General features: G+C 38.7%; 1 protein-coding gene across 4 annotated transcripts; it reads left to right on the top strand.

Moving 5' to 3' along the window:
- The first annotated feature begins 7,990 nt into the window (after positions 1-7,990).
- Positions 7,991-22,986, top strand: LOC139591763 (interleukin-1 receptor-like 2). 4 transcript variants are annotated; one of them, XM_071430776.1, is made up of 13 exons: positions 7,991-8,294; positions 8,696-9,036; positions 9,483-9,668; positions 11,738-11,810; positions 14,291-14,534; positions 14,833-15,019; positions 15,789-15,951; positions 16,228-16,293; positions 16,840-16,960; positions 18,521-18,669; positions 18,952-19,095; positions 20,474-20,635; positions 21,133-22,986. In XM_071430776.1, the coding sequence occupies exons 3-13, from the start codon at positions 9,576-9,578 to the stop codon at positions 21,522-21,524; spliced, it is 1,794 nt and encodes a 597-aa protein (XP_071286877.1). In that variant the 5' UTR covers positions 7,991-8,294; positions 8,696-9,036; positions 9,483-9,575; the 3' UTR covers positions 21,525-22,986. The 4 variants fall into 4 exon arrangements, with proteins under 4 accessions (XP_071286877.1, XP_071286878.1, XP_071286880.1 ...); XM_071430777.1 differs by lacking the exon at positions 7,991-8,294 and having other exon boundaries at positions 8,305-9,036; XM_071430779.1 differs by lacking the exons at positions 7,991-8,294; positions 8,696-9,036 and having other exon boundaries at positions 9,065-9,668.
- The last annotated feature ends 1,216 nt before the right edge of the window (positions 22,987-24,202 follow it).

The raw sequence follows: 24,202 nt of genomic DNA, 5'->3' as shown, positions 1-24,202 counted from the left end.
ATTTTCTCTGCCCTTCTTCAATTTTTAAATTGCATTTAAAAAGGATACCTTAATTTTTTGTCCATATAAACACACAAATGTAGGTGATAGAGTGATAGTTGTCTTGGCTAGAATGGCTCTAGAAACAAAGGTGGCTCAGTGCATCTGAAGAGCATCACTGAGCCCCAGAAACTTTCCCACACACCTTGTCTTGATGGACTCCTCCAGCTCTGCAGGGGTTGTAGCAGGCTTCTCAGCAGCTAGTGGGCAAAACCAGCAGTTAACTATGATACACAAAGTGGGAAAAAACCCCAGTTTTCAGAGATGTTTTAATGTGAAAAGGCTAATGTGAAAATTGCTATTGTTACCATCAAAATTAATTTCTGCATTCCTGAAGGAGTGTTATAGGTTTTGAATTGTTATTTCTCTTGTCTATGTTTTAATGATTAATTGTTGTTGCATTTAGAAATTTAGTCAGCCTGAAGACAAAGGGTTTCATAGTTTCTGAGGGGATCTTGTTCTGAATAATTGTGGGTCCCTGGAGGGCAGTTCTGGACCACCTACTCTGAGGTAGCTGATGCTTGGGATACCCTTGTGCTAGATTGTGGTGAAAGAAAGGCAATCAATTAGCCTTCAGGCTCACGTATAGGCAACAATGATTTAAACTTCATGGTAGGCTGGACGGTCTGTAGCAGCAACTTCACCATTTTTGAACAACATGTAGCAGCAGTGGCTTTTGAACAGCTTGTGGATTAAACTTTTCTGGTGGCAACAAGTGGCAACAACAAATTAAACTTTTAGGAAGAAGAAGAAGGAAAGATAGGGAAATAGAGAAGAAAATATCTGGGTCACAACCCAGAGTTCCAGCACTGTCTCTGGTCCGGTTCCTGTGGATGGTGAGTGCAGGGTTCACACCCTGCCCCTCTCTGTTTTGCTACTTATAAACCAGTCCTTGCCCATTTTGTTATTCTTGAACTTTTCAGAAGGAGACTGGGGGGTCTCATGGTTTCAAATCCCTTCCCCTGACAGATACAAGTGCACTGCTGTCTAAGACTTGTTTTTAGAAATAGTTTCCCAAAATAAGCAAGTTGACCCTAGAAAAGCACTCTTCTGCCTCCACAAGACCCACCTTTTTTTAACTGCACCTTATCTAGATGGCATGGTAACATTCCTTTTACCTTCTGCCAAATGTTTGAGACATTAACTCGTTCAGGTTTCCAGTATCTCACACTGATATGACTGAAAAATGAGTGGAAGGAATTGCTTAATGAAAATCACATATGGTTGCTTGGGAAAATGTTATTTACATAAAAGTTACTAGTCAATCTTCAGTCTCGTGTAAAAACGTGATACAATTCCATGGATTTTTTCTGTAATTTCTTTATCTAAATCCAAAAGTTTGATGTGATGATTCTCTGTATTCATGAGGAATATTGAATTGAAACACCCAAGAAAATGGTTTTCTTCAATTATAGTAATCCTTTCTAAAATATAAAGTTGTAATAGAATTACTAACACTTTTTTAATACTCTTGTGTTTAGAAGCACATTCAAATTCAGAGCCCAGGAACCCAGACATTACTCAGCTGCTCTTTAGCTGGTGCTTCTTGCAGACATGTAACTATGGACCTGATGCTGAGTTCACAAATAGTCTATGGACTATAGGTCTGGTTGAATTCAGAAGAGACAGCTGGACTAATAAATAACAGGATTTATTGGCTGCAACATCTTTGGTTCTTTTGGATTGCCAGTGATAAAGGCATTAATAGCTGAAGAATAGCTGTACATAGCACTAACAATATGATTGCAATCACAAGCTGAATATCATGGATCAACACTCACCATAGCTGAGGACACAAGATTTACCAGAAAGTATCCCTTCTGGGGAGGGCAAGGAGGACAAACCCATCAAACCTGTCCCTGCAATTTTGTGTCAAATTCTCATCCCCCCACTTAGGTATAAAATATACCCCAGTTTCATATCTTACTAACCACTATTTTGCAAAGTGCTCCAAGTGGGGCTGCAGTCAAACCTTGCATTCTTTGTTGTTGCATTGTACATAATATTTTTCCATAGGAGGTGTACTTGGTTTCTACAAAATACTCCAGGGTATCAGGTAGGAGGATGAGATCCTGTGGCTTCCAGCTTAGTCCATGTTTGTCGCCCATGACAAATCACACAACGTCCTTTTAGTTTCCGTGATTACATTGTGGCTCCTCTGACTACTGAGCTTTGCATTATCCAACAGTGCTCTTGCCACCAGTTACTCTTTTCTAGTCAAATGATGTTGTTTATGAATGGAAAGTGACAATGTGAGGTGAAAATCACCATCCCAGAACTTAATCAACACTTATCAGTTCTTGGATGGCAAGTCTGGTGAGTAGCAAGCAGGTTGCAGTATGTGGTGGTTCATAAGGCTGTGAATGTGGGCAGTTTAGGTGCCCTCCTAGTACTGCATCACACCTTCATTGCCTCAGGGCTGGAAGGAAAGCAGGTTCAGGCAGCCAAGTCTTCTGGGGATGAGCAGAACCATAAATAAAACTTTTGAGAGCTGTCTGTGACTCCAGTATTACAGAGTGTTTTAGTTCTTCAGTGCTCTTCAGCTTAGCTGCCCAGCGCAGCTGTATCCTGGCTCCACACTGGGATGTCATGTGGATTCAAACCACCTCTTTGGCTTTTCATGGAAGAAAACCCAGTCTGCAGCCAGTCTGCAGCTGTAGCAGAGCCCCAGCATGCAAATGGTCAGTGCTTTGAGAGGCTGAAATATTATGAGAATTTCCAGTGCAAACCCTTGATTAACACAGAATTAAGATTGACAGCCTTCAATTCCCATTTCACAAAGACCCAATCTGTCAGAGGCTCCTACTTTGTTTTTCAGTCCCTCTTTTCAACTTTTGCTTGATTCACTCAGGAACCCTCAATGTTGCTCCTTTCCTGAGCAATCTGTTCTGCCTAGACTACCAGTGTAAATAAAAATATTGTTACAGTTTCAGTGTTACGGACTTTTTCCAGCCAACCACTGCTATGACTACAAACTGAGCAATTAATAACAGAAAACAGCTGTTTGTAAAAATCTTCCCTAATGTTACAGAAATGTTTTCAGTTGGCTTTTTTTTCATGCAACTGAAAAAGGCACCAGGGAGTTACAGAAGTCTTGATGCCATATCAGTACCATGTTGGTCCTTAGAATAGGTAATTATTCAAACAGTGAAAGGTGATAGTGTTGGAGCTTGTTTGTTTCTGGCTTAAAAAGAAAATAATGGAAGCTTGGTAGCTGGATTGAGATGATAAACTAATCAGCAGATGAGGTACAGTCAAAAGACTACTTTTCTTTTTTCTTTTTTTATTAAATGAATAATTTTAATGTTTGTCTACTACATAGGTAAGGTATTTCACAAGAAAGCTGTATCTTAATATTAAATAATATTGTTCAGGTATTTCTAGTTACAACAAAAGGAGTTACAACATCCTCCTTTTCTTCCCTTGTCCATTATAATTTTGCTAGATCTCCTAGGGATTTTTTGGTTTAATGCTATATTCAAACATAACAGCCCAAACAAATGGAATGATATTTTAAAAATAGCTATACCAGACACAAATATAATAACAAATAATAAGAATTCATCTGCACACCTGTTTTTTTTTTTGTTTGTTTGTTTTTTTCTGTTCATTAGCAAAAGACAACGTCACTCTATTATCTGCTAGTGAAATTTCTAGGCTAGTGCTGTCCCACTTGTTTTGGTACATATTTTTAGGCTAGTGATTTTTTTCTCAGATAACATTTTGTATTTGCATCTTCAGGAGGAAAATGAACTTCTTTTTCCAAGAAATCATATTGAAATTAAACTTGGTAACTACAGTGGAGCTTAAGGGGGAAATGCCAGAGAGGAGACATGTCTGATGGGGAACATGCAAAAAGATTTCTGTTAGAAATCTGGCATCTGGTAGAAACTTGTTTTAATGATCTACAGTGAAGTTCTTACAAAGATGCTGGAGTAATTTCTTGACTAGTTTTAAATAATAAAAGAACCCACTGCAAGGGGGAGATTTGACAGTCTCTGAATTGCCCTGAATTGCCTAAAAGAAACCCTTTTAGGAAGTTAGAGACCTATATTTTGGTTTGCATTTTCTTGAAAGTTGCGGTGATTGATGCAATACTTTCATTATGAACTTCTTTCCTGTTTCTCATTTAGCTCAAAGTTCTTGTTAGTTGGTTGTAGGACTCCTTGTACCAGCATTTTTAAATGTTACAAGATGGCATTAAACCCTGTCCTTTGCCTGCAGAAAGGGGTTATGGTTGTGTAATTGCACAGATAAAGTGCAGTATATACAGATAAAGTGCAATCCTAGGTCTGCTGAGAACATTTTAGCTAATTCATTGTGAAGACTTGCAGGTGGCAACCTCATGGAGAATTTTGTTTGGTAATTTCCATGTAATCTTTTTATCATTTAAACTGTAAGGCCAAATGCTGCCTTCCAGTTTTTAGAGGACTTAATCTCAAACCTCCTAGGTACAATTTTATGACAGTGAGTGTCACATGTATTTGATTATAAATATATTTTTTTTCCTTGTCTGTGACCAAAAAATTGGTAGTAGATACCTGTGCAATGTGTATATATAGCACCTGGAAGGCCTGAGCTTAGGAAACACAGGATAGGAAGGGGCTGCCCCTGCCCTTTGGCTAGCTCAGTCCTATCTCAGGTATCCAGTTATATTGTTCTCTCTGTGAGTTACCATGCTTTGTTATAGCAAAGGAGTTGTTCATTGGTATATACTGGATGTATTTTTTATAGGCAGAAGTTGTAATCTGTCTTCAATTTAACCTAGATAAGCCAAATTAACTTAAAACTTTCCTGAGATGTAAGCTTCTTATTTCCCCTAGTATAACCACAGTTCAGTGAAGTCTCTTGGGATTTGTGAGCGTATTAACAGGACAGAGCACAGCATTTCATCTGAAAGTGGGCCAGTACCCCAAGAGTGTGGTCAGGGATGTGTGGGCATGCAGAAGTTACTGATCCATGAGAGCTGATGCAAGTGGGTGCAGGTCCTGGGCTGTGCTGGATGTATCCCGTGCTGCAGGTACAGGTGGAGCCAGCTCTGTGGGGGAGCTTTAGGCAGCTCGCACTTTGCACCTGGTGATGGCTCCACCTTTTGTCTCAGCTTAACTTGAAGTAAAACAGCCTGTTTTCATACACTGTCCTTTTTCGTGCCAGTGAAGATGATGAATAGAGTTTTCTACTTCTGAGGACAACTTTAAAACCCTAAAGCCTTCAGTGCTGGCAAATGTCCTCACAGATAGGATTTGCATGATGCGGCATGTGCTGATGAGAGCTCTGCCTGAGGCTGCACAGCTCTGGGTTCCCAGCATTGGAAGAGACATGAGATTATCTGTGCTATCATCTCCTTTTACCTTCTCAGATTATCTCCAATAATCCCAATTTTAACCAATATCTCATGGATTCTGAGCACTTTTCTCACTGGACTCTATAATAATGACTTGCATCAGTGCATTGCAGGTGCCTTTACTTCTCTAACTCTACTGGAAACAGTTCACCTGATTTAAGGCAGCATTTAGTATATTTTTTTTAAATTTTATTTAAAAGATATAATGTACTGGTGAATCATAGGAATCTTGACCACAATTCTCCTTTATCTGTGATTCTGGATGACAAATGGTTATTTTTGTGTTTAAAATTAAAGAAAATAAAATAGTGATGTAATTCCTGAGTGCAGGAGGAGTAAACAGGTAAAAATCAGTATGAGCCAAGCTGCAGGGTCACATGCTTCTTTTCTAACTACTGTGCCATTAGTAAATTACATAGGAAAATTTCTGGTTTTTTTGTATGGCCAGGACTAATGAAAACATTGATATGAAGGCCGTGGCTAATCCTCTGGCAAGTTCCCTCCACGGCAGTAACTACTGCCACACCTTGGCTTCTCCCTTTTCAAGCATCTGCTGCCATCTTTTGCTAGGTGGCTTCCCAGTCAGCCCTGCAGCTCTGGCTTTGCAATGAAGTTCAACTTTCTTTGCTCACCATGACAACTGGTTACCACAATGAAGGCAATAAGAATATTGAAACAAAACAACAGAATAATGTGATGCAACCAAACATTGCAACATTACTTTTATATTTCTAATTTCCAGTTTTCCTGTCCTAGCTTAATGCCTCTAAATCAAAATATTTGCATACCCTGCAGATTATACTGTTCTTGAATATTTCTTCCTCAATAGAAGATTTTCTGTTCTGAAATCATGTATTACATATGTTTTATGCAGATTTAAGTGTACACTTATGTAAATAGATACCTTTAACTTATGTAAATAATTACCTGCAATTACATTTCTTGATATTTTTATTCCTGTAGCTTTAAAAGATTTGTACATACAATGGTAATCCTTATGTCTTCATCAAAGTTACCTTGTGCAACAAAGCTTAAAGTATAAATGGTATAAAAAATTACATAAAGTACTTTAAAACTCTGTTAAGTTTTTATTTGCCCTGCTCAGTTTCAGATCAGAAAGATATAGGATGAATTCCTATGTCAGCCAAACTAAAAAAAATATGATGGTTGCTATAAACCACAGTTTTGCCCTAAATATGCTTGTAGTTGTCTTAGAGACATGGTATGACTCTTCTCATATAGAAGGGATGATTTACCAGGTGCAGGTAAAACATGAGATTACTGGATTTTATAACTGCTTTAAAAAAGCCTAACAACTACATTTGTTTGTCATTGGCACTTGTCCTAAAAAACTCGGGGCAAGTATTGCCCTGATTTTTGCAGTTCAAGTCAGTTGGTGTGGAGGACCTGATGACCACACAAGGCATGCTTGAGAAGACATAATTTCAGACTAACTGCTGTCAGGTACTGTTGATAGGTCACAGATGTTTTCTGGTCATGCAAAATAATACAAAAACTAAAAATCTTGCATAATCTTGCACTGTTTGAGAATTAATGAGAAACATTTCCAATATTAAATATGGGTAGAAGTAGTGACCAAAGAGGAACAAGCTGACTGTATAAATCCTCCTGTGTTTGCTGAGTCAGGAATGAATTAATTTTCTGTATACCTCCCAACAGCTTTGGAAGTGTTACAATGTGCCTCCAGCTCGCACTACATACATTGGATTGATAGGAGACAGTTTATGCGGCCACGGCAGGGCATGAGCTTTCACCTTCACTTATCTGCAGCTAGTGGGCAGGATGTTTGAACGTTTCCATTTGATAAATATAATAAATAATAAAATAGTACCAGAACATTAAATGAAAGAAGTACCAAAGCAGGATGAAAAGGGGTGGAAGGGACAGGACATGTCTGGATTATTCTCCACAGTTTTTGTAGAATACTTGTAATTTGCTTCGCAAATGTTATTATGTATTTTTAACAACAATGAGAACATCTACTTTGATAGCTCTGTAGTCCATGATTGTTGCCTGCTTTGTGAAGAACATAAGAAAGAGCTTTCCCCTACCTTAATATCTAGTTTAGTAGTTAGTCAACAAGTAAGTGGCAGTGCAGTGTTAAAATTGCCCACATTAACAAAATAGTTTGAGGAACTTCTGCTTAGAAAAACTCTGGCTCTAGCTGTGTTGTGAAACAGAGAACTAAGAATCGCCAGAACCTAGAGAACATACTGTTCCCAGAACAGCCAGAAGTTAAGTGATCTCTGTAAAATACCAGGACTACTTAGTAGCTGTTAAGTTTGTAGATAAAAACTTAGGGACTATATGAGACTAACCTGTAGGTTCAACTTCCAAATATCTCAGTGTCAGTCTGGGCAGGTCAGACCAAGCAGCCAAAACCGCCTACTGAATAAGCAAATAAATCAGCCGATATCCCCGAGATGCTCCTGCCAACAACCTCCACGGAGTCCTGAAGGGCTCTTCCTCTTCCAGTGACACGGTCTCTTCAACTAGGGAGATTTGCACCTGTTCGTACTTTGAAAACAAACAAACAAACAAAAGTCAGTCACCTCAGATCTTGCAGTCTTGGAGGATTTCCTGCGGCGGAGGCTGAGCCCATCCCGCAGCAGTGAGGGGCTGGTGTGGCTGCTCAAACGCTTTGTTTTTCGGAGCTTGCGTTTAACCAGCACCGCTTACCTGCCCCGGAGCAGGGAGGGGACGGGGGCTGGCCCTGCCCTGCCCTGTCCCAGGGCCACCCCACCGCGCTGGAGACAGCCAGGTTTGCGGGCGGGGAAGGTGAGGCGTCGCTGGGAGGAGCCGCCCGTGCCGGGGCAGCGCCGCCGCGCTCCCTCGGCTGCCGGGGCTCTCTGGGAGGCGGCAGCGGGGCTGCCCCGCTCCCGAGGACCAGGTAGGGGAGTCCCCGGGCCCTGGCCCGGCCCCAGCGAGCCCTCGGTGTAACGGGGCCCAGGGTCTCGCCCGGCCCCGAGAGCCGGCCGCGGGTCCGGGCGGCGAGGCCGGGGAGGTGCGGCCGGGAGCGCTGCGCTCCGTGGCTCCGGTAACGGGGCGGGCGGCCTCAGCCGGGCCGGGGTGATCCGAGCAGCACATCCATGGAACTGCTGCGCCCGGGGTCGCACTTTGCTCCCACGCCTCGCTTTTGGGGCTGGGAGGTGGCTCGGAGCGAGGTATTGTCTGCTGGGGAAGCTGGGGCTGGGGACACTTTGGGAGTAGGGGTGAGACCTCTTGTAAAGGGTCAGCCCTGACCGCGGCTCGGATCCTGACCCAAAGCGAGCGAGCGCCTGTTCTCCGCAGCCCTCGGCCCGGGCCGGCCTCCCCGCACCGCCCAGCAGCCACAGCCCCTTCCAAGCTGTGAAGCTTCCAGAAACACGTCGCAATTTAAATGAAGCGTATTAGAGAATGATTTCCTGCCGTACTCGCTGAGGGATGCCAGCGTTTCACAGAAGCACCATAGTCGCAGTGCTGTCACTACATCCTGACGGGGCTAACGCAGCTCTTCCACTTTGACTGGCTATGTCCAGTGAAGAAATGCATGTGTTTGCTGTCATCATTTCTTTCGTGATCAAAAGTGAGAGACTTGATTCATCTCTTTAGAAGAGGCATGGTGTACCTTGCAGTTAATAGGCGCATTTAAGGTAGTTCATACTAATTTTTTATGATTTAAAATGTTCCTAGGTTTATATACCAGAAATAGTGTGATACTCTGACTTTTGGTTGGTTCTCTCAGTTCTGAGGACTGTTACATGTTTGAATCAGTTTGTGCTTTTGAATGAGATTCAAATAAACCTGCCGCAAGTTTGCCAGAATCACTGAAAACTGTGATCCTTTGAAGTTTTAGGGAGACTTCTTTTTTCAATTGAGTAGATCAACTTTGAAAGGACTAAAAAGCAGATTCAAAGGTGGTTATGCCAATTTAATGAGAAATTTTAATGAAAATTATGCCTACAGGCCATCATCTATGCTGTGATTGTAATTCAGGTGCACATATCATTGAAGACAATTGATGGGTTTTTTTTTTGGGGGGGGGGGTGGTTGTAATGACTTTTTTTAAACTGCAATTGATAAAAATATTTCCTTTCAGAGTGAAACTTTATGGACATGGCTTTGCATACCTGAAATTTTTTCCCCTTTGGGAAATCTGGGCAAAGATAACCAGAGCTGAAGTCTGTTGTGAATGAAAAGCTCCACAGGTCGATTGAGTGCTCAAGATGTGGACAGAATGGCTGGGGAAAGGGAGAAATTTAACTGTTTATCATGGCAGAATGGGGTAGGAAAAACATTTGCAATTGGTTCTGCAGTTGTGTGTATTTTATTTTCATCCTTATTTATGTGAATGCATGCACAGAGAAGAGCCTAATTTTGCTATCATGTCTACATTCCATAGAAATGGAAATTTTTTATCGGGGAAAGTGAGAGATGAGGGAATCTCCTCAAAGTAGTGTGTATGGTCTAGCACAAGGCTGTATATATGTTTGCAAGTCTTCTATGTTGACAAAAGGGCAAAATATAAATTTAAATAGAAAGAACATTGAAATTATAGAAAAGCAGGATTGTGGAAGACTTTCTTTCAGTATTTGGTAAAATACTACTTCTGCATCTGCTAAATCTACTGGTGGGGCAAAAAACTTTTTGAGAGAGCTCTTGTGAGACAGACCACTAGAACAAGAGCAAGGTAATGTTGTAAGAGAGCAGAGTTTGTGAAAAAGCAGTGATTCAGAGAAGTCATAAAGAAAATACCTGCTCATAAGTGGAGTCTATTCAATCCTTTTTTATCTTTAAATTATATGTTACAATATTTTCCTCTTCTTTAAAATTAAAAATGATAAATTTTTAAGAGATTCTGTGCATCATGAATAATAGTAAAAGTTGTAGCTTTTGTACGAACTCATATAACCTGCCTCCTGAGATTTTAATGTTTGTGTCAGGATACTTTCAGGGACTCATCCCATCTTAGAGCTAGGCAAGAAAAGACCTGCCTGGTAATTTGAGTGGAGATTTGGTAAGAGGGAGGAGGAAAGAGAAAGGGAAGAAGGGAAGCAGGCAGTGCAAGAAGCAGTGTGGATGACTCAATAGATGGCACACTTGTGAGTCAGTCTGCTGAAGTGGGACACAGCAGCCAGAAGCGTCATCTTCGACTCTTATAGAAAGTGATGATGAGAAAAATGTTTGTCACGACAGGATTGGGTGCTCCTGCTCATACTTCAGTAGGAATAGTTGCATTTGTCCTCTCACTGTGCTGTGAAGCTCTGTGGTAGGCTGCATAGAAACAAAAACAGTAAAGCAGGTCAGGTTAAGCAGCAGCTTGCCAGAGGCATGCAGCTAAGAGATCCTTCTCCAAATGTGTTAGGGATCAGAGGACTGCTAAAGAGTCCTGACAATCATTCTCAAATATATAAATAAACATGTAAAAGATAAATGCCTAGATTTTAGGTGAAGAAACATCACTGCTGGAGTCCCAAACAACTCTTCAGCATGTATTTTGATGATCTAGACAAAGGGAATCTGTTTCAGTGGCAGAATTTGCCAACAATACAAAGCTATTCAGGCTGGAACACGGAGGTGTAAATTGCAAAGAATGGCACAAAGATGTCACAATAGTAAATGACTGGTTAATAATAGCAGAAGAAAATTGTTGTAGAGAAATATAAGAAAAATTTAAAATTAAAACATATGGCCAAAATCCTAACATCATGTGCTCAACAGCTGACTGAGTTTGCCTGATTCTTAGTACCCAGTGATGAGATCTTGAAATTTTACTATAGGCCTATGGAAATATCAGATCAATACTCAGTAGTACTCAAAGAACAAAGATAGGGTTAGAAATCATTAGGAAAAAAATCCGGAAAAATAAATCAATAATTGTCTATGTTCATAAATCCATAGTGCACTTATGTTTTGAAGACTGTATGCAAGTTATGTCCTGTCCTCCCCATCTCAGACAGGCTATAGCATAACTGGATGCAGTACAGAAGTGGGTGGCAAAAAAGTCAGACTTATGAAATCAGATTCCATCTAAGTGAGAGTTAGAGAATCTATGACTGTAGCTTAGGAAAGCAAGAAGTGCTTTCCTAAGCACTAAGGGGAGGTGTGTGCTAGAGGTGTAAAAAAACCCAAGTGCTTGACAAGCTGAAATAGGAGATGTTCACTCTTTTTTAGGAGCTGTCAGGTAAAACAAGCAGGTAACAGGCTCAAAACAAGTTAAAGACAATTCCTGTATTTCATGTGTCTTCTTTAAACTGTGTAATTCCTATATTAATTATGTAATGCAGATGTTTACTTTAAATTGTGGAAGTTCATATTGGAAACCACTAACTGAAAGTTTTCTTTCCATTTCAGCAGGGAAACATGACAGCAAAAACACTGTTTTCATATAACATTGCAACAGCATTTCTGTCCTTAATTATTGCAAGTAAGTCTGTTAGTGGCTATGGAAAGTCTTGTTCTGAACTTTTAGTGGAACTTTTTTTCACACAAGTAATACTAACTTTCTGTGGAAGTGGCCATAATAGTGAAATTTACATGCATGCCAATTAGTTCTTTTAAATTGTGCCTAGAGCAGGAACCTATAAAACATAATATGTGGTATTTAATAAGTTATAAGTTCTATCTTATAACAATAATTTAGGTTGGAAAGGAGCTCTTGACATCTAACTTTACAGGGTCAAGATTTTGAAAACCTCTGCAAATGGAAACTCCACAACTTCATTGGGCATCTTGTTCCACTGTTTGATCACCCTTACAATAAAAAAGGGTGGTTTTTTTGTGTTCAGATGGAATGTTTTATGTTTCAATTTGTGCTCATTACCTCTTGTCGTGGCAGTGAGCAAGGCTGGCAAAAGTCTGTCTCTTTGTTCTTCCTTCCTTCCCCTCAGGTATTTACACACAGTGATAAGATCCACCCACACACTCCTCAGATCTTCTCTACGCTGAGCAGTTCCTGCTCTTTCATCCTCTACTCAAGTGAGAGGTGCTCCACTCCCTTAGTCATGTTTGTAGCTCTGTGCTGGACTCTCTCCAGTAAATTCAAATCTGCCATGTCCTGATGTCCATGTGTCCATGTGTCCTAGTGTCCCAGGACACTGATAGCCTTCCTTTGCCGTGAGGGAGCATTGGTGGCTCATGATCAGCTTGTGGTCTACCAGGACCCCAATGTTCTCTGCAGATCTGCTTTCCAGCTGAGTTGTCTTTAGCATGTGCTGGTGTCTCTTACTCTGGTGCAGAATATTAGCATTAATTGGCTGAAAAACATTTTCAGTTCCTGTGGCCACAGCGTATCATAATCACCACAGTTATTATGGGGCATTCAACTCAGATACCTGAGTAATTCAATGTTTAGATAAGTAATTTGGAAAAGATCTGTGGTGAGGTGATGAGAACTGTGGATGACACAAAATTATTCTTTGGTGGTTAACACTGATGGCTTGCTATGCAGAGGGTGCCTGGATATCAAAGAGTTTAGTGATAGAATGTCAGTCAGTAAAATCTAGTGGATGTGAAGGGGCATGAAAGGGTCATGCATGTATAGCAGAAGTAAGTATGCTGTATGTATGTGATGTGAGCATCAAGTTAATTAATAGCCACTTGGGAAAATGCTGCTTTGATATCTCTGGATGCTCTCTGGAATCATTAACTCTGTCATCAGTGGTGACCAGAAAACCAGAATTTTTGGAAAGCAGCAGAGCAGAGAACAGAAAGCCTCATTATGCTACACTTTAACCCCACAGTGAATGTGTGCCAGTTGAACTCTGCAGTTCTGGTTGTTACATCTCAGAAAGATGGTATCAGAAGAGGTGGAGAGATGAGTGACAATGTTGTCTGATATGGGATGGCTTCCATATGAGAAGTCTCCAAGTGAAGGAGGATTCTGAGGTAAAGAGACAGAAGCAAGATGGGATGAAGGTCTATAAAAATGTAAATATAGAATAGGCAGATGAGAGGAATTTTACCATTTCTCTTAACAAGAAATGCATGATACTCAGAGAATTTATAAAATCCAGTGAATGGTTTTGCATGCAGAACGTAAAGGGACTGAAATCAGAGCAGTATTTTATTTATTGTGTCCCCTTCTGGTCTGCACCTTTGCCACTGGTGGTTATCAGAGACAGGATTTTGGGCTAAACAGACACTTGCATGACTCTCTGTGGCAATTCTTATAAAATAACAAAGTGAGGAAGTTTCAATAAATGTATTACTGACTTAGGAACATGACCATGGTATCCAGAGCTGGTGCCTTTTTTGTTATATTGCACAAAAGAAAAAAAAAAGCCCAAATAAAACTCTTGGTTTGCTCCTTTTCTGCATGAGTCTGTGTCAGAAGTAAAGAAAATGAGCTCATTGGTGATTGTAATGACTCCTCTCTAAATGCTCATAAAATGAAGGGTCAGTTGAAATTCCCATGGCAAACCTAATATTTTTACAACACAATCTTTAACTTCTGTGTCCTCTTAGGACATTTAAATATCAAAAGCATAGTCTGTCTTAACTACAGTTAAGTGAAGTTAAAAAATAAAGATATTAAATGTGAAATTTGTGCGCATGTTTGTGTTTGTGTACATGCCCACAGAACAGACTGGAGAAACACAAGTACTTTAGCAATTTGCATCTGAAATAAAACATGCAAATGACAACTCTGCTACAAAGGCTTTCTACTGAGTGTAAAGATTGCATTCAAAAAACAGCATTTCATTTTAGTGGCATAACTATATCTGTAAACTACTGAGTAGTACTCTCAGCTTTAAAGATAAGGGATTAAAATTATATTTTTAGTAGTTGACCTGAGAATGGAGGTGAAAACTCCAATGAGGTTTGTAATTTATAATCAGGAAATGAGTTCAGTATATTTTTGTAGAGTGTTTGAGTTTTTCTTTAATGCTTATCTCTTTCCTTTAGAGAAATGTGAAGCCTATGATGTGATGTTGAAGCAGAGTCTTGTGCCTGATGGGCAGCCTCTTGCTATTAAGTGTTCGCTGGAAAAGAGTTTGAAAAGTGGAGACTACAATTTAACATGGTATAAAGTTGGTAACAAGAGAGCTGTGTCTAGAGACAAACTGTCTAGAGTTCATCAGCAGAAGAATCTAATTTGGTTTCTTCCTGCCACATTAGAAGATTCTGGAGATTACGAATGTGTCATAAGGTGAAAATTAGAAAAAATTATATTTTTACAGAAATGAGTTACAAAGTGAGTAACTTTTAAAAAGCAAGTAAAATTTTGTGGGTAAGATAAATTGTAATGAAGAAGAGGGAATGCATCTACAAAAAATAACTTTAGTTTGGGGAAATTAAATCTGGTTTTGCATTTTTTTCCTTGTAAGCAAAAGTAAATCTATTAAAGAATCTGTAAACATTTTTTCTTCTCCAAACAGAATGCCATACATTTTGGACCTGCAAAATGTGTCAAATGGGTTAATTTAATTGTGTTCTATTAATTGCAGGGATTTGACAAGCTGCAAAAAAATGTGTACAAAAGTAACAGTTTTTGAGAGGATTGATGGTTTATGCTTAAATGAAAAATTTGCTGTAGAGGAGGTGATATTCACATCATCTTCTGCAAAAGTTGTTTGTCCCCACTTGGATTATTTCAGGAAAGACAAGAATATTCATCCTGTTCATTGGTATAAGGTGAGAATATAGTATTTTATTCTCTTATAGCTGTCCATTATTTATAATAAAAATCAGTGATCTTTGAGAACTGGAACAGAAGAACTAAAGATTTACTGTAAGTTGGAGAAAAATGCTTTTAAAACAAATTGGAAGAAGATTAAGACTTTCTGTCTTTTAAAGGTGTTCTTGATTATCAGGGCAGAATTTCAGCTGAGGTGTGGGAGTGATGCTGACCCGCTACCCACCAGGTGGCATCTGTTCACCTGCCAGGGAAACACGGCCTTGGGTGGAAACAGATTTACTATGGCATTTCCATTAAGTGCTCAATACTGTTCTATTCCATTATTCTAGTTCTTGTTGTTCATGCTCTTTTAAAGGCTCTTTCTGTTGCAAGAATGTAGTGCCTTCTGCCAGATTCCTGCCTCTGGCTCATGCAGTCCATGTGGTACCAGTAGCATTGAGGCTCCTTAAAAAATAAAGTCTAATTATTGGGTGATGCTTCATTGATGAATACTTTTGCAAATACTAACAACCCACATTTTAATTTATTATTTCTCTAATATAAAAAGTTGTTTTCCAAAGGGAATGAACTGGGGTATCTTTAAATTAAAATCTCAGCTGAAGTGAAGTATGCATATCTTCATATTCTGCTGCCCTCACTCTTCCTCAGCCTCTGCATAACCATCCTTATGCTGTGGTCCATTGAAACTTCAGATTGTATCAAAGAGAGACAAACCATAGAAATATACAGAGATGTGAATTAACAGAGTTCTCTACACACTTTTAGGATTGCCAGCTGCTGAAAGGAAAAAGGTTTGTCCTTTCAAACAGTGACCTTATAATTTTCAATGTAACTGTACATGATGGAGGGAACTATACGTGTGAAACAACATATACCTACAATGGGAAACAATATAATATTTCACGAGACATCAGTCTGGTTGTAGAAGGTAAGTAAATAATTTCACTGTGTTTGTGCTCAACTAAAGTGGAAAGACCTAATTTGTGGATGGACATGCTTAGGACTTCTGTTTTTCTCCTAAATGTGCAGTAATGACTACCTGAGATATGGTACTTTTGGTACTGAGTGACATTTTGTTATAAAATGGTCGACAACCTTGTCTTTAGTACAAGGGGTGTTTTTAGGTTGTGCTTGCATTATAGAGCATAAAGCAGACTGCAACTGCCCCTGGTTTTCTGAAAAGCACTTTCTTTCTTTTGCATAGTGACCCCACCAAAAAAGCCTCCAGAAATTACTTACCCAAGAAACAACTCCATTGAAGTGGAACTTGGTAAGTACTTTTCTCTAGAGAAAATATGAATATGTATCCTAGTTAAAATGCATTCTCAAGGAGTGTCCTATTCTGTGCTTTCTTGTTTTTATTTTATGAAAAAAACTACTTCAGTGGTCAGTTTCTCTCTGTATATCTCCCAAAGGAGGAATGAGGGGTGAGAGGGAAATAAACGAGGCATGTTGCTTGCAAAGTCCTAAAGAAATTTCTCACCTGCAAGGAAAATTGTAGGAACCCAAGTGATTATCTGTCACATCTGTTGCTTTCCATCACTCTGGAAATGATTCTAAGAACAGGTCCATCTCAAATCTGCAGGCAAAGTGATGCCCCAAGGAGGAGCATCTCCTTCCTGGATTCTTCCATCCTACCATTCTCTTTCTGGACCTGTGGATCACTGAGAGTACAGACCCTCTGTTAGAGTAACTTTTTTGAAAGGGTGTGGTATCATCCTTAGCTGGTGTGTGTGTGTGAATCTGAGAACAGGATTGTATAGACTTTAATTAGGTCATGGAAATTAGCTCTTTACTTTGTAACTTAATTTTATAGGCTCACAGGTTACTGTGGATTGCAACACCACAGGTGCTGATGGGTATGAGGTGTACTGGACAGGACACGGTGTGTATATTGATGTATTTCACATGAGCAGAATTTTTGCAAGTCCCTATGAGTAAGTATATTTTCAGATTAGAAAATATATGTGTTGGCAACCAAAGTGGAACTTTCTCCCTTTGACATTAAAATATTTAGCAACATTTTTCCCTTGCTTTAAACAGCATTCTTCTTAAAAACTCTAATGCTTGCCTTCTCTAATTTACTTCTTGCTTTGAAATAGAAACTTTAAACACAGTAGACACATGAACTTCACATGTGATTGTATGTTTCTTGCTCATTGTAAAAAATCAGTCTGAATTTCCAGTGTTGGGAAAACATGTTTTGTGACAGTGCCATAATTGTAATACAGTTTCTTTTGAGCAAGCTCTGGCCTGGCAGAGACCTCTTTTGGTCAAATCAGGCATGTTCAGGTGCATGATCTTCAGACTGTCTCTTTCTTCTGTGTTCCACATCTGCCTCCCTGAAAGGTTTCAAGAGGACAAATCTGTGCTATACAGGAAAAATCAAGATTTCTAGGTTTAAGGGCATTAAGTTAGAGAAATTTAACTGAGATAAACTGAAGAGATAATGGAAGACTTTATGGAGGGCATTTGTACTGAAGCTTAGGGGTTAGAGGAGAAAAGGGAGACAGAATTCCAGTGATGAGCTGGGCTTTGGGAGGACTTGGACTGAGTAAAGCATATGAAGGGCAAGTGGGAGATAAGGTCATGGTGAAAAGCAGGTCAAATGGAATTAGAAGAAGAGAAATTATACCTGACTGGAAAAACCAACTCAAATTGGAGCAAGAGGCAATCTGAAATTTTCTTAGACATTACAGGTTTTGAACTAAAGATTTCAGTTTTTTTTGTCAGCTCATACGGTGGCACTGTAAAAAAAAAAAGTGATAATTTTTGTAAATTCTGGAGCACTATCTAGGACTAAAAAACCAATGAAAAAAAGAGAATGATGTCAGCAAAGTAAGAATATAGTTGCAAGAAATAAGTTTTCATCATAAAACAAAGGGAGAAACAAAATGCTGACTTACTTGAGTGCTCACCAAGGGAAAACACTATGCAAAAGTAATATATTATACTGTCATAAAGAATTATAGTGCCATAAACAATTGGGCCATAAAGCAGTGACACATGGTCTCTTAATTGATACTGCAAAAGCATTGTTATTTTTTGTACTTCCTAACACTTACATGGTTATCTTTGGTCACTTGCATTAGTGATGTTGATTCATTCATTCCCTGAATGTCATATCCCATTGTGAAATATCTATGTCCATCTACTCTCATAGGGATTGGCAAGCCCATAACAAGAGTTTATTTAGGTTTGTAAGGCATATTTTTGAGCTTCCAACTATAGAAACCTTATGTTCCTTTGGGGAAACACAGCTGCAGATAAGATAATGTCTTGATGTCTTGATGCTTTCCAATGCACATGCTTAATGTCAGTACCAGGAGAGGTCTGACTGCTTGGGTTTCTTTCATATGATGTAATTGTTCATCTCTTGGGAAGTGTGGTTGACATTTGCAGAAGGAAATAACCACTGTTGTGCTGCAGATGTTAGAGATGAAGCCATTCCTGAATGGGCTGTGGTTTTATGGTTCTATTTGTCACCTTTTGGACAGGGGAGAAACTTCTTACGACGGGCGCCCTATGCATTCTGTGAAGCTGATAATTTCAGAAGTAAGCAGTGAGGACTATGAACAGCCTTTTGTCTGTCAAGCTTCAAATGCCTTTGGGCAAGTTGCATCCTATATTATATTAAAACACAGAGGTAAAAAATACTATTATTTTGAGGCCTGTGATTATCTATACTTCCCCAGAAGGTGTTTTGATACCAAATTCTCGTTGAAAGAAAACAGATGTATTACAGTTTGCAGTATGCATGTGCCTGTGCATAGGGAAGAAATCACTATAGCATTGTATTTATCATTATTTAAAAAACAAGGTGAATAGGAATGAAAAATGTAATATTCAAATTTGTATTGAATTTATATGGAAGATCAGATTTGAACAAGTTCAACATTTAAAACAAATTTCTTATATTTTTGTGCAGTTCCTGACATACGACGATGGCTGACTGGAGGGCTTGTCTCTTTGTTAATTTTAACATTTATTACTTTAATAATCTACAAGATTTTCAAAATTGATTTGGTACTTTGGTACCGTACTTCTGTCTGTGCTCTTACAAGTAAGGAAGGTATGTGAGTGTGACCAGGCATATAAGTGTAATTAGCCTATTGATTTTTTTCTCTTGCCTTTACTTCTGGGGAATAATGGGATTATTTAGAACAATATATGTAGAACTTCCATAAGGAATTTTCAGATATGCACAAAGACATTTTGTGCAGGATTTTTTCAGTTATATGGGTAAAATATATAATTTTGCTTAAATTAATAAAAACTGTGTCATATTGAAGGCAATCATAGTGAGATAGGCCAAAAGAACTGTAGGTTTTTCCAAAATGAGCATATTGTTTTTTGCTTTTCTGTAGTTTCTTTACATGTAGTTTTATGGTCACTCTGATGATGAACAATAGGTGTCAGCAGAGCTACATCCTGTAAACTGGATGTTTAAAGACGTGCCTAAAATATTTATTTTGAAAATCAGACTCATTTGTCAGATATTAATTTTATTGGTCTTTTTTTTTTTCCATTTTGCAATTTGTCTGTTACCTTCACTTTCCTTCTAAATCCTGTCAATTATGGTGTTGACATATCAAAGAAAAAATTTGCTGCTAGTTCTGTGTTCTGGATTCTTCTAATGTGTTTTAGTTTAATGCACTGTAGACAGATATATTGGACAGGTGTGAAAAATTTGAAATAAGCACAACATCACAGATATATTTCATGTCAGTTCTCAGAATCAGACTGTCTGAAGTTCCCCATGGCTTGAAAGTGAAGGGATTACATACATTAAGGTAGTTAATGTTTACTCATGGCTGTGCTAAATGTTTTCACAGGAAAATAATTTCAACTCCTGGTAAAAAATTCAGTTTTACTATAATACCATAATAGAGTTTTAATTAAAAGAAAAAAAAAAGATCAAAGTTTTTAACTTGTTGAGCTAGATCTGATTTTGGCTTGGTTCTTTCAGTCCAGCTTGCTAAGCAAACCTTCAGAAGCCTTCTGGGCTTTTCTTCTACCTGAGAAAAGCCCTCTCAGGATTATTACAAGAAAGAATTGCCATTTTCCCACCTTCTCTTGTGGTTAGTCAGAAGTGGAGATAACTGCTCGTTAAGTTTCCTTCAGGAGAGGTGGTGGAGAAAGTCCTTCAGTAGAGGAGAGGGTACTTCCTCAATGTCCTGGCACCTCTAGGACTGGGAGCTCCTTCCTGCAGGTCCTGCACCCAGCTCATTCGGTGATTTTCATCCCCAGGACGGGAAAGGAAGTCAGATGCTCTGGCTGGTCATCTTTATTTTGATTCATAGATCATTTTACTTCTGTGAGGTGATTCTGTCAGAAAGGTGAAATCAGCCCCACATTACTATTTCTAAACAGTCCAAAAATGGAACTTTGCAATAAAGGCATTTTTCTGACTTTTAGTTTTTTAATAGAAATGTTTGTGTTTCTTTTAGATGGGAAAATCTACGATGCATATGTCCTGTACACAAAAAGCAGTGAAGGCAGAAGTATATGTTGTCTGGAAACCTTTGTTCATAGGATGCTCCCAGATGTTTTAGAAAAACAATGTGGATATCACCTTTTCATATTAGGAAGGGATGATTTACCAGGAGAAGGTATGCTTTAATTAGCAGAGTTAACAGGTTGCCTTTTGAAACATTGTTCTCAGGTTATAAGTTTAACTATGCAATTGAAACACGCATTTTTGGAAAAGAAAACTGTATTTATTTAGTTTTAATGGACAATTTGCCCAATGAAAATTTTTTCTTTTTCCTTTTTTTTTCATAACTTTTTTCATAACAGAAAATTCTGTTCTGATGTTATGAGGGTCTGCACTTTCTTAGTGATGAACAAATGAGGACTTGATAGCATTAATAATACAGTTGAGTTTTTTTCAACGATAAATTCTCCTGAGGGACGAAGAAAACAATTTTTTTAGAAGTTATGTCATGCAATGGATCATGAATCATGACTGTCAGTGTGAAGATCTTAAAGCAATCACTGCTCTGAGCTAGCCACAGCTTCACATGTTTGCAATTTTAAAATAAAGAACTATTTTACACCAGTTGTAAAGTTTCTATGCAAGCTTTGATTGTTCCTTCATCACTTACAGCTGTGGTCAGTGTTGCTGATGAAACTCTTAAGCAAAGCAGAAGACTGATGATTATTTTGGGATCAGAAACATCCAGGTGCTGCCTGTTGGAAGACACCTCTGAGCAACAACTAGCTATGTATAATGCTCTCATCCGTGATGGGATCCAAGTGATTCTTATAGAAATGGGTGAAATACAGGACTATACCAGCATGCCAGAATCAATCAGATACATTAAGCAAAAACATGGAGCTATTCAATGGAAAGGGGACTTCTCAGAGAAATCTTGTTCAGCAAACACAAGATTCTGGAAAAATGTGCGTTATCAAATGCCGCCCAGGAAAAAGGGATCTTATTCTGAAGTGTATTCCTTGCCCCTAACGTCAAACAGTTCTGCAGCAAAGGAAAGTTAAGAAGCACTTATTTAAATAATACTAAGAAGGTAATTCTGAATTGGGATGTTTCTTGCATATTCTTTATACTACAAAGTGGATGTTTTCTTTGAGGAGTAGAAACTGCTCATCTCTTCCATAAATTACACCCTAAAGGAAAAAACTCTGTGCAACTTTGTTACTTCTGGGTTTTGGATAGTGCCACAATTCATTGTCTTAGTCTCCATTAAGTATTATAAGTAAACAAGGTGATGATGATAGGTTATTAAGTAGCCGTGGTCCACATAAATTTGTATGAATAAACAGCTGTGAAGTCCATTTTTTAAAAATCAAAACTGCAGTTGATAAAAGTCTATTTCTATCATCAGCATTCTCTTTGTCATTCTGTTCCAATTCTTGTTGCCTCTCCATGATTGTCTGATTTCCTTATTGCTGCAAGAATCTGCTCTGTGCAAGCTTTGTCTCCTGAGCAACAGACCTTACCCTTGCTTCTTGAAAGGGTTGGGGAAATACATGACATAGCATATATTAAAACTCATCACAACACTAAATGTGTTTCTGCTGAACAGTTGGTACTAAATGTGTTCAGCAAATGGAAGGGAATGAAATCTGTGGATTTTTAGAGTGCTGAACAATTCTGTAATATCTGGTGTATGTTTACTTTTGAAACTTAGTCTCTTGTAATGCTTGGGAAACTGAAAATGGTTCGTACTTCTTGAGAATGGGAAGCTTTCTAGACTGTGCTGCTACTCTGGAAACCAGATGTTCTCATGGTGTGTCTCAGCTGTGCTAACTGCATGCACAGAAATTCTCTGAGAATCTACCAAAGAGCTATGCTTGGGCTGGGTATCCTGGAGAGTGGGAAATGGCCAGTTCTGAAACATGACCAAATTCTAATGGCAAGAAATGGTATCTCATCTACTTGTGAAAGAAAAAGTTAAAGGCATGTGGCTACACCAAACTTCTTGAGAGTAGCTTGGTATTTCTGGATCCCAATCCAATTTTGTTGTGCATCACTGTGAGAAAATGACATGCTGCTTCCTTTTCAAGGAGTTTTCATGCTCTAGCTTTGAAGAACATCATCTAAATGCAAATACGAATTTTGCTTGCTTTTTAAAAATTATTTTCTGAAGTTATATACGTTCTAACATCGTGTTTATTGCCAGAATAGCATCTGTCATGGAATTCCTTTCAGTTGGCTCTCAGAGGTATGTGTATCTAGAATATATTCTTCATTGGGCTGTATTGATGGGAGAGAGAGCAAAATCTAGAAATATATAATCAAAGGGAAAGATTTCCAATAGCATTTCATGGTACTTTTTTTCTTTCTTTCCTTCTTTCCTTTTTAAAATTTGTGTTTAAAAACAGAACCTTCTTATTATCCATGTAGAAGGAGAAAAATAATAAGGAAATGATGTTGAAACTGTGGTAGATTTTTTCAGCTTCCTTATTTCATGTGCTTTGAAATAAAAAAACCCCAAACAAACTAATGACTAGGACTTGGAGTACTATATAAAAGTAAACTGATTTGCAATTTGTGCTGGTATTTTTTTTCTTCTGTGAATCTGCTGTTATGATATCTGGCTGCTTCTTTTCATAGTTCTTTTCAGAGGTTTGTCACATTACTCAAGATAATAATTTTCCCATTTCTCTACTAAATGAGATGATCCTAATGACTCGTAAGTGAAGAAGGACGATTGTGAGTCAGCACTGATTTACCTGATACTTTCTTTCAAACAATATTTAGTATGATTATTTTGTGTCCTTGTATAAAAGTGAGTTTTCTCTCCTTGGAGAATGTTTTTTGCAAGTCACATTAGAAAATGCTAATCAATGGAAGGGTATTTGTTCATCACTTTGTAGTAGATATATTTATTGTTTATGCTGACAGAGAGCAAAGTCTAAATGGTATGTGGTGTAAGATACATTGAAAGCATTCTCTGCACCATTTTTAGCTTTTCAACCATAGCTACGTATTTATTCTGTTGGCTTGCTCCTGTCTATTTATTTGGTAGTCCAGATTGCATTGTCCTTTCCTTGCCTTGTGATGAACTTGTCTGAATTTGCTAATTCCATTGCATCTTTCCATCCATATTGTGATGCTGGTGCTTTCTGCGAGACTTCTTTCTTGATTTTTCTGTGATCATATCCTGCTTTCTTATGTCTATGGTAAATAGCACTGAGATGTGGCCTGTTTCATGTTCTAATGTAGACATCCTAGCTAGCAGCCAAGCCCCACACAGACACTCACTTCCCCACCAGTGGGATCAGGGAGAGACTCAGAAGGGTAAAAGAAACTTCTGGGTTGAAATGAAGACAGTTTAATAGGGAAAGCAAAAGCCACACACATGAGTAAAGAAAAACAAGGAATTAATTAATTGCTTCCCATGGTCAGGCAGGTTTTCAACCATTTACAGGACAGCCTGACCCCATCATGTGCAGTGGTTACTTGGAAAGACAAGCACCATCACCCCAAACATCCCCTTATTCTTTCTTCTTCCCCCCACTCTATATACTGAGCACAATGTCATCTGATCTGGAATACCCCTTTGGTTGGTTTAGGTCACCTCTCCCAGCTGTGTCTCCTCCCACCCTCCCACACAAAACCAGCACAGCATTTGTGATGTATTAATTCATGGATAGAGATTTATGTGACTGGGAGGAATGTGCTCTGAGCTCAGAATGAATTTTTAAGATTT

The sequence above is a fragment of the Agelaius tricolor genome, unplaced genomic scaffold (assembly GCF_023055355.1).
Source record: "Agelaius tricolor isolate 1412-34295 unplaced genomic scaffold, bAgeTri1.0.p SCAF_7, whole genome shotgun sequence".
Classification (NCBI taxonomy): Eukaryota; Metazoa; Chordata; class Aves; order Passeriformes; family Icteridae; genus Agelaius; species Agelaius tricolor.
This window is presented reverse-complemented; position numbering and strand designations above follow the sequence as displayed.